Source organism: Sceloporus undulatus, chromosome 3 (genome assembly GCF_019175285.1).
Source record: "Sceloporus undulatus isolate JIND9_A2432 ecotype Alabama chromosome 3, SceUnd_v1.1, whole genome shotgun sequence".
In the NCBI taxonomy this organism is placed as follows: Eukaryota; Metazoa; Chordata; class Lepidosauria; order Squamata; family Phrynosomatidae; genus Sceloporus; species Sceloporus undulatus.
The window spans coordinates 144548933-144559114 of NC_056524.1; the positions used below are offsets into that span (position 1 = coordinate 144548933).

The following is a 10182-nucleotide window of genomic DNA, read 5'->3' on the forward strand; positions in this document are numbered from 1 at the left end:
TAAGGCAAATCTGGTGCCAACCGCCAACTCTCCTAGGGTTCTCCTAACATCATACGGTCTATACAAAATTGGCTTTGTTAGTTCCCAGTATCCTTGCGTTAAAACTTTATGTCTATAGTATGCACAGATTTTGAGGCATAAGCAAAGTAAGGCGGCAACTTAGATGGTAAACAGCGGATATCATATTCTAAAATATTATGATCCCAATTTTTTGTCGACAAACATTGAACTCAGACATGTCCTAGGTCGAACTTCGTTAGTTCCTAGGTTCTTCCCCAAATGTCTTAACCTAACAGATTTACAGACTTACCTATGTTAGTTCCCATTTACCATTTGGGGTCGGAGTTTGCATACAATGTAGCAGAACTTTGCTACCCTAAATATCACCTCGGGTACCTGGCTATTTAGTAAATTGCTGATGTAAAAAGCATCAGAGTGACCAGGGTATTTTCCCAGCAAGGGGGGCAATCAACTGGAGACGGATGTCTTTGTAAAATTGACAATATAAAAATACGTGCTCAATGGTTTCAATTACACCCGTATCACATGGGCAAAGACGGGATTTATAGGGCACTCTTTTAAACCTGCCTTCCAGTACTGCTGTAGGTAAGGCATTGAACCGGGCCAGGGAAAAAGCTCTCCTGAATTTAGGCAAAGTAATTTGGAACAGATATGCGGCAGGTGAAGTGACCCGAATTTGTTTATCGGCTACAATATATTTGGGGAAAGCAGCAGTTTCCAACTGGCCTTCAATATCTAGCAATCTTTGCTTAATAGTCAATTTTGCAAGATCTAAATTTAGGTTCAGGATGGTGTCCCTGGAAAACCCCAATGTGCTCAGTTTCTTATTTATTGCTGTTTCCCAAGAGAATTTATAGGTATCTGCCAAAACAAATTTGATCAGCCCTCCAGGATTTTTATTCAGTTTGAGCCAGTATGTGAAAGTGTTAATCCACATACTTGTCTCCAGCTTGCTAACTCCTGCTTCCCTTCTAATAACTGCATTTGGTACACTGCTAGTTACTTGGAATATTTTACTTAGGAACTTTGATTGAATTTGCTCTAGTAAAACAGGGTCTTTATAGGGTCCTATTTGCACTCCGAAGAGTAATTGTGGTTTTACTTTAGCCAGGAAGAGTTTGATTGCAGCTGGAATATACTGGGCTCCCTTAGTGAAGAAGTACCTTTGGATAGCGTTTGTTGATCTTTGGGCTTCGCATGACAGAGAGGGCATGTGTGCCATAGGTTCACCACCACAGACCTAGGCATTATACTCCTGTTGATGCAACCAAGAATTACATTGGCTTTGTTGGTTGCTGCATCACACTGGTGACTCATATTCAGCTTGTGGTCTACTAAGACTCATAGATACCTTTCATATGAACTGCTGTCTAGTCAGGTTTTTCCCTATAACTGTGTGTTCCATTTTTTTTCTGCTTAAGTGTAGTACCTTACATTTCTCCCTGTTGAAATTCATCTTGTTAGCTTTAGCCCTGCCCTCTAATCTGTCATGATAATTCTGAATGTTAATCCTACCATTTTAATTATGCAACACCAGAAATCGTGAATCTCATTTCACAGCCTAGCACAGGAATTATAGCATACTCACATTTTCAATGAACTGTGTATTTGAAAGCATGAGAAAACCATTGAAAACATTGTGCAAGCGACAATCTGTACTTTTTGTTTCATGGATCAGTCTGTCCAGTTGCTTCTTGATTTCATGTGTCCTAGAGATTGTTTGCTGGGAGAATTCTTGCAGGAAATGTAAAAGCTATAGGAAAATAAGAATATATATGAGGATCTAAGAGGAAAAAGAGATGTGGCAGATGTCCTCAGGGAGCCCTGGTGGTGCAGCGGTTAAATGCTGGTACTGCAGCCACAAGCAAGAAGATGAGCCCTCCCTTTGCCATCTGACGTCATTAGACCTGAGAGGGAAAGAAAGGCCTGCCAGCTCCGTCAGGCCTGGCCTAAAGGAAAGAGAACCCTCCCTCTAGTCCATCTGCCATGGTCCAGGCCTCAGAGGGAGAGAAGAACTGCTGGACCTGATCCCCTTCCCCATTCCCTTCTCCTTTTGTGTGGTGTCTTTTTAGACTGCAAGCCTGAGGGCAGGGAACCGTCTAATTAACCATTCTATAAGCTGCTCTGAGAGCCTTTGTGGCTGAAGAGCGGGGTATAAATACTCTAAATAAATAAATAAGCATGTGAGTTTGCTCCCAGGGCTCCTAGGTTGACTCAGTTATCCATGCTTTCGTAGGAGAGCAAAATGAGTATCCAGCTTGTTGGGGACAATTGGCTTACAGATGGTAAACTACTTAGATAGTTCTGAGTTCACTGATAAGTGATACAGAAGTGTACTTGCTATTCAAGCTAGTTTCAATATATAATTGTGTGAGGGAGGCTTTTATATGGAGTATGTTTTAGTTATGTTTTTTAACTTTTGTATGCTTTATTTAATTTTATACTGTTTTAGCAAGATAATTTTTGTTACTGTTAGTAAATAATTGTTATTAATTTTTTATTGTAAAGTTTTTAAATGATTTATCTGTGAGCTGCATGGTCCCTTTCTGGGATAATGGTGGCAGAGAAATGAAATAAATAAACAAACAAGCTCATTTATATCTATACAAGTGGAGGGAGACTATTTTAACACTAAAATCTAACAAAACTTCCTCAAAGTATAACAAAGGCCAACCAGATCCAAACTGCCATTCACCTTTCCACAAGGGAATAAATTACCCCTACAAAGGGGATACATTATATTTCTTTTTCAAAGAAGTGGCCATGTTAATCACTTGCAGCATAAAAAGGAAGAAGAAAGAAGGAGAGAAAGAAAAGGAAATATATCAGTAAGAAGATTAATAGATACAAGTCTGACATTAGAAACGGCAATACCCAAAAACCAGTTGCAGAACATTTCAACCTTCCTGGAAATACAGTAAGGGATTTACAAATTGTGATCCTTGGAACAAAGACTAGAAAAACTGTTAAACTGAATTATATTAATACATTCCAATACATTAGGAGAGGTATGAACAAGGACAATGGTACATTACTTATATTAATACAGTGGTACCTCGGGATACGAAATACCCAGGTTATGAAATTTCCGGGATACGAAAAAATCCCATTGGAAATAATTGTTCCGGGTTACGAATGTTTTTCGGGTTACGAAAAAAATTTTTGGTGCTTTTCGGCGCTTTTTCGCACGAAACGCGGCTTTTCCCCATTAGCGCCTATGGCAATTCGGCTTACGAAGGCTTTTCGGGTTACGAAAGCGGCCGCGGAACGAATTAATTTCGTAACCCGAGGGAGCAGTGTACAAGAGTCCTCACTATTATATGTACAGTGGGCCCTTGGTATCTGCTGTTTTGTTCCAGGACCTTCTGTGGATACTAAATTCCATAATTGTGCAAGTCCCATTATATACAACAAAGTAGTAAAACAATGTTCCTTATATTGGAAATCAAAGTTATATCAGCAATCAAATGGCAAAATCAAAGTTTCCTTTTAGGATTTTTCAAAATATTTTCAAGCCATTGGTAGTTGAATCTGTGGATATATAAGAAAAGGAGAGAGTTCTGAACCCTAGGAACCTGATTTTTGGTAAGCAAAAGTGGGAACTTTTTGGAAAACTAGGAAACTGACGTTTGGTAACAGATTTATTGCTTTCACACATCAACACTGATTGATCACTGTCAAGATCTGAAATACCAGTATTACCTTAGCCAACTCCTTCAAAATTTAGGTCAAGGGTCATGATTTGCATCTTTCTGGATCCTATTACATTCCATCTGATTTCCACAACCGAATAAATATGCTTTACACCTGAGGCTTTAATACCACTTGGTACTCCATCTAAAAAAATGGGTTCATAGCCACAAAAGCTCTTGCAAAAGTGAAAAATAGTCTTAAAGGTTCTGTCACATTTCTTCCTCCCCTGCCCCTCCCTTCTTCATTGTGTTTATTTTCACTGCAGCCAGTTGAAAAGGAGCAACAAGAGTTCAACAGAAGAAGGCCTGCAGGGTCCCATAAGGTTCTGCTTTGTTCCCCATGTTGTTTAACATCTACATGAAACTGCTGGAAGAGGTCATCTGGAGTTTTGGGGTGCGGTGTGATCAGTATGCAGATGACACCCAACTCTACCTCTCCTTTCCATCTTATTCCAAGTAGGCTATCTCTGTACTGAACCACTGTCTTCTGTCAGTAATAGACTGGATGAGGGCAAACAAATTGAAGCTTAATCCAGACAAGACAGAGGTGCTCCTGGTCAGTCATAACGCAGATCAGGGAATTGGAGCTTTGCCTGGGCTGGATGGGGTCACACTCCCCCTGAAATCTCAGGCTCACAGGTCAACTCTCAAGTCTTGGACTCCACCCTGAGCCTGGATGCCCAGGTTTCAGCAATGGCCAGGAGTGCATTTGCACAATTAAAACTTGTGTGCCAGCTGCGCCCATTCCTTGAGACGTCAGATCTGGCTACAGTGACACATGCTTTGGTTACATTCCATTTGGACTACTGTAACACGCTCTACATGGGGCTGCCTTTGGAAACTGTTCAGAAACTTCAGCGAGTCCAAAATGCTGTGGCCAGAATGCTGACCAGAGCCAGTTACAGGGAGCATATAACTCCTGTATTGAAACAGCTTCACTGGCTACCGGTTCATTTCCGAGCACAATTCAAAGTGCTGGTTATGACCTATAAAACCCTACACGGCTTAGGTCCAGACTATTTGAAAGACCGTATCTCCCCATATGAACCACCTAGAGCCCTAAGATCTTCAATAGAAGGCTTTCTCTTGGTCCCACCATCATCCCAGGCTCGCCTGGTGAGGACCCAAGAGAGAGCCTTCTCAGTGGCTGCTCCTTCCCTGTGGAACTCCCTTCCTTCCACGGGAGACTAGGTTGGCCCCCTCACTGCTGGCCTTTTGTAGGCAGGCAAAGACATTTTTGTTTAAACAGGCCTTTTGAGATCTGGCAGGCTTGGTTTATTGGGAGATGAGAGGGTTGGACTTGGACTTTTTAATTTTAACTGTTTATGTTTTAAAAAAATTATATTTGTAATTTTTATATTTTTATGATTTTAATTGTACATTTTTAACTTATGTTTATATATGTTCACCGCCTTGGGTCCCATTTTGGGAGAAAGGCAGGATAAAAATAAATAAATAGGAATAATTCCTTAAAGAAGAAAATGATAGATTATTAGAGTGAGGATTAAGAGATAGAGAATGGGTTTTAAGTGAAGAACCTGGACTGAGATTTTTGGGGTTTGAAAGAAAATAGGTGAATAAGGGAAGAATTAAGATTAGAAGGATAAGAGAAGAAAAATTGTATTACAGATAATTAATCTTATTTTTTTGTTACATAATTGAAGAGATTCCTCTGTACTCTGGTATGTTGTGTTGTATGTTATGTTGTTACTGTGTAATAATAATTTGCTTTGCAAAGCTTTTTTTACAAAATAATGGAATGGAAGGTTTGTAATATTTTAAATTTTAATTAATAAAACTGTTATAATAATTTTTTTAAAAAAGAAGCAACACAAGGCTTAATGATGGTATGTGTGTATGCCATCCAGTTGTCTGACAACTTATGGCAACTCCATGAATTTCACAGGGTTTATTTAGACAAGGAATACAGAGAGGTGATTTTGGCAGTTCCTTCCTCGGATAGATAGCCAACAGCGCCTGGCCTTCTTTGGCGGTCTCCCATCTAAGTAGTAACCAGGGATGGTCCTGCTTAGCTTACCAGGTCAGTCGGGATCTGGCGCTTTTAGTCAGTGAAGGTTACTGATTGTTTTTCCTATTTTACATCAGTCCGCTCCACAGAAGCATGCGAGCTCAAGCTCATATCTAGGGGGAAGAAGCCAGGCTTCTTTCAGGCAAACAGGGAGGCCACATTTTTAGGAGGAAGCCCCCTCTCCCGCTTCGTTAACGCTCCCTCCCTCCCTCCCTTTGCCTGCCTGCGGCTCTTACCCCTGCGTCGGCGGCCAAGGACCAGCCCTGGCTCCCCGCGCGGACCTCTTCAAGGGACCAGGCTCGCTCCCAGAGCAGGGCCTCCGCCTCCGACAACAGCGAAGCGGCCGAAGACATTGCGAGGCTCGGAAGGAAGGGGAAGAAAAGGAAGGGCCCGACGGCCCGCGATCACCTGACTCTTCTCCGTGAGGTCACGTGATTTGACCTCGCCTCTGTCGTAGAGATAGGAAAGAGTAGAGGAACGCGCCTAGAGGAATCCGTGTTTCCGGCCTCACTGGAAACCATGTTAGGCTATAAGAAAATGGTGAAATGCAGGGAACCGAGGCGGGGGGGGGGGGAGGAGGAGTGCGTAGTGCAGGGTCCGCGCGAAGCGCCAGGGGGCGCCACCACTCTGGACTGCCCCCAAGCGTTGCTGAGGCTTGCTTTCCGAGCCAGAATCAGAGACTCAGGGCTGGAAGACTGAAGCTGCATCCACACTGGAGACATAACCAGGTTCACCGCTTTAACTTGTTGTTTGACTCAAGGCTATGGAATTCTGGAAGCTGGAGTTTGTTGTGGGCCCAGAGCTCCGCTCCGCTGTGGACCCACAACAAACTCCAGCTTCCAGAATTCCATAGCCTTGAGCCAGACAAGTTAAAGCGGTGCCAACCCGGGTTATCTTTCTAGTGTGGATGCAGCCTCACTGGGGGAGACAGAGGAAGAAGCATCGACTCTAGGCCTCCAGCCAAGAGGTGGAGGCAGAGCAGGGCTTTCAGTGACTTCCAAGGAGGGATAGATCGAGCATATTTGGGCCTGTTACAGACTGCCAAAATAAAGCTGCTTCGGGTCTCTTTGGAGGTATGCTGTTTAAATGATGTGTGGGTCCTAAGGGTCCGGAAGCTGCACCAAAGCTGCCCTCCAGTGCTTAGGAGACCTCCGGATTCTTAGGATGCATGCATCATTTAAATAGCATACCTCCAAAGAGACCCCAAGCAGCTTTATTTTGGCAGTCTAACAGGCCTTAGATTTTTTAAAATGTCTGTGGCATTGTTTGGAAAGTCTCAGTTCTAAATCCAAAACCAAGAAATTATGATCATATGCCTTCTGAACAAGGAAGCAAAGGCTGGCTTCCTTCAGAGGCAAAAGGTTCTCTCTGCAACTAGAAAGGCCGCAAACCTGAGAATAATAATAGATATAAATCTGGCCCTATTTTTTTTTAAAAAAATGAATAAGTGCATTTTGGCTCCAAATGGTTTCAGGGTAAAGAAACATATATGCCACATTGTGACAGTAATAGAATAAAAAAAAAGTTGAGACTGAGTTTCATATTTTATCTGTACATTTCAAAAGTTGTAGTCAACCCTCCTTTCTCACAGACTTGAGATCCGCAATCTTAAATATTCATGGAGGGGTAAACTCTGTTGTTTTCATGCCCCCCCCCCCCCCGTGCTTGCCCTGTGCATGCTTGCAGGCATGCGCCCAATTCAAGCCTATGCGCCTTGAGTCTCCATTTTCATGGGGGGGGGGGTATGCGTGTCCCAAACAGAACCCCTGGAAAAAACAGAGGGCCGACTGTATGTGTCAAAAGATTTAGTCTATCTCTATCCACAACAAAGAGCAGTCTGATTAACTACTATATACCAGATTTACTACTATATGAAATTTATATTTTCATTTTTCCATTGAGAACAAGGCTGAAAATAGCAAATTTAGCTGCAAACAGAGGAATGATTATCTATTGTTTGCTGCCCTTTTTCCCCTGGCCCACTCATGGCCAAGAAGTGAATGACCTTTGTTTGCCCTGCTATCCCTCTGGGGTCAACCACCTTAACTGACAATAGAAGTAACATCTGGACCAAAAGGTAGTCCTGTGACTTTCACACTGTCACTTTCCTTCTCCTGTATGATTTTTAACATTTTTCCCTATTGAAGAAGTCAACGAAGCTTTGCAAGTTTACATGATGTATTTCATGTTTTTTAGTTCACCCCATAAAGGCATCACTGTTTGTGAAAATTTTTTGTTTTGTGGATTTTGTTGTATTTTGCTGAATGGCCAACATGACTACTGTTTTCATGGAAACATATAAACATATAACATTACTTGTGTTATCTTATCCAGTGTTAATAACGTTAACAACTCTCACCCTTAGCCCTACTACCAACTAGACTACCAACAGTGGATAAGGTAACATAAGTAACATAAGCCATGTTTTGGTTTTTCTTGCATGCAGTGGAAGACTAAACACAGGACTGTCACAAACTGCCACATCCTTCTAAAAGAAAAGTCTGAATATTTACTATTACAGGATATGGAATTTATATTTTTATTATTTAATACACCATATAAGCTTTCAGTTAGAAAGCACAAGACTTTACTTACTTTGTCTCTAGGGTGAAGCAGACAAAGCTCCCTGCCCAATCACTGCATGACCGCGGCAACCAGATGCCATGGTTCCGAATGGGCCGTGAAAAGGAGCAGTAAGAAACCGCTCCTTCTGTGGCTGGGTTTGGACCATGTAAGGTGGCCCTGGTGTGGCCTCCCGGAGGCCTCTGTGCGATCCAGGGGCATGCATCATGTGCACACCTCTCCCCCAGATCAGCCCAATGGAAGCCCTGTTTGAGGCTTCTATTAGAGGAGAGCCAGAATTATTATTATTATTATTATTATTATTATTATTATTATTAAACTTTATTTATATAGAGCTGTAGATATACACAGCGCTGTACATACAATTAAAAAATTGATAAAAATGAAACTTGCCAATGGCTTACATTCTACAGGATAATAACAAAATACATATAAAACAATAGATAATAATACAAGATAGCATTAGATAAAATAAGCAAGCAACAAATTAAAAACATCAAATATCACATATCAAAGCAAATATAAAATAATCATATAACAGTCACACAATGCCTGGGAATGCTTCCCTGAATAATATAGGCCCGGTCCAGACAGACACGAAGGGACGCCCTCGTCACATGCGAGGGGCGGCGCTTCTAGACGCCCCTCGCACATGACAAGGGCATCAAAATGGTGGCACCCTGTACAGATGTGCACCATTGGTCCATGGGGAAGTCCCACGGTCTGGAGGCTCTGGCTTCCCTGCGGATCAAAACTAGGCGCCGGGAGACCATCCTTTTTGGACAGTCTGTCCCGCGCCATAATCTTCAACTCTGGTTAAAGAAGTGATGACCCATGTTCATGGGGGAAGGAAGTTCCAGGAGTGGGGGGCAGCAAGCGAGAAGGGACAAATCTGGGAAGGGGCAGTGGAAATCCTAGGCTGGGACAGGAGACCTTGACTACCAGAATGGAAGGTACAAGGGGGAATGTACGGAGAAAGGAGTTCAGATAAATAAGGAGCAGGGCTTTAAAAGGAAGGCACACATTGCTTCACTGGTCAAGCCCTACTGACCAATACCCCCTTCCTTTTGGTCTACATGGGAACCAATGATACTGCAAGACACAGCCTTCAAAACATCAAAAGGGATTACGAGGCTCTTGGTAGGAAGCTGAAAGAAATGGATGCACAAGTTGTGATCTCATCTCTTCTGCCAGTTGAAGGGTATGGTCCAGGAAGGGAGAGGAAAATAGCAGATGTAAACAACTGGCTCTGCTGATGGTGCCACCGAGAATGATTTGGATTCTTGGATCATGGCCTGCGGCTCCATGAGGAGGGACTTCTGGCAACGGATGGGTTGAATCTCACGTCAGTTGGCAAAAACAGAAATGTTTTTGCCAACAGTCTCAAGAATTTGATCAGGAGGGAGTTCTGTGGAGGAGGGAGACAATATTATGGAAGGCAAAAGGGATGGAGAAAATAGTCAAACTGACATAGAGGAAACAAGACAAATAGTGCAAGGACTCAACAGTGGGAGGCAAAAAAACTTGCACAGGCAGCAAATAAAGAGAACCCATGTCTCTAATGCACAGAGCATGGGAAATAAGCAAGATGAACTCAAACTCCTAGTACAACAAAGCAAATATGGTATAATAGGCATCCCTGAAAGCTGGTGGGATGAGTCTTGTAAGCAGAATGTAGAAATAGAGGGGGTATAACCTTTTAAAGAGAAATAGGCCAAACAGGAAAGGAGGAGGAATAGCACTATATGTCAGAGATATTTACACCAGTGAAGAGATCCAGGACATCAATACTGGAAGCCAGGTGGAGAGCATCTGGATAAAAATTAAAGGGGAGGGAAACAACAAGGATGTTATGGT

At 42.5% G+C, this 10182-nt stretch overlaps 2 protein-coding genes across 2 annotated transcripts in view; both read right to left on the reverse strand.

Annotated features, from left to right (window-relative positions):
• The window catches only part of LOC121926472 (WASH complex subunit 2C-like), a 293675-nt gene that overhangs the window by 100109 nt on the left and 183384 nt on the right, over positions 1-10182 (reverse strand). The window lies entirely within an intron of this gene.
• On the reverse strand, positions 35-6181 carry LOC121926473 (WASH complex subunit 2-like). The gene is made up of 3 exons (XM_042459488.1): positions 5979-6181; positions 1610-1774; positions 35-58 (listed from the first exon to the last, which is right to left on the reverse strand). The coding sequence occupies exons 1-3, from the start codon at positions 6093-6095 to the stop codon at positions 50-52; spliced, it is 291 nt and encodes a 96-aa protein (XP_042315422.1). The 5' UTR covers positions 6096-6181; the 3' UTR covers positions 35-49.

Excerpts from the sequence above, each read along its gene's own strand:
- LOC121926473 (XM_042459488.1), bottom strand. The coding sequence starts at position 6,095 with ATGTCTTCGGCCGCTTCGCTGTTGTCGGAGGCGGAGGCCCTGCTCTGG. Across the intron at positions 1,775-5,978 it reads CCTTGGCCGCCGACGCAGGG|CTTTTACATTTCCTGCAAGA; the intron begins GTAAGAGCCGCA and ends ATTTTCCTATAG.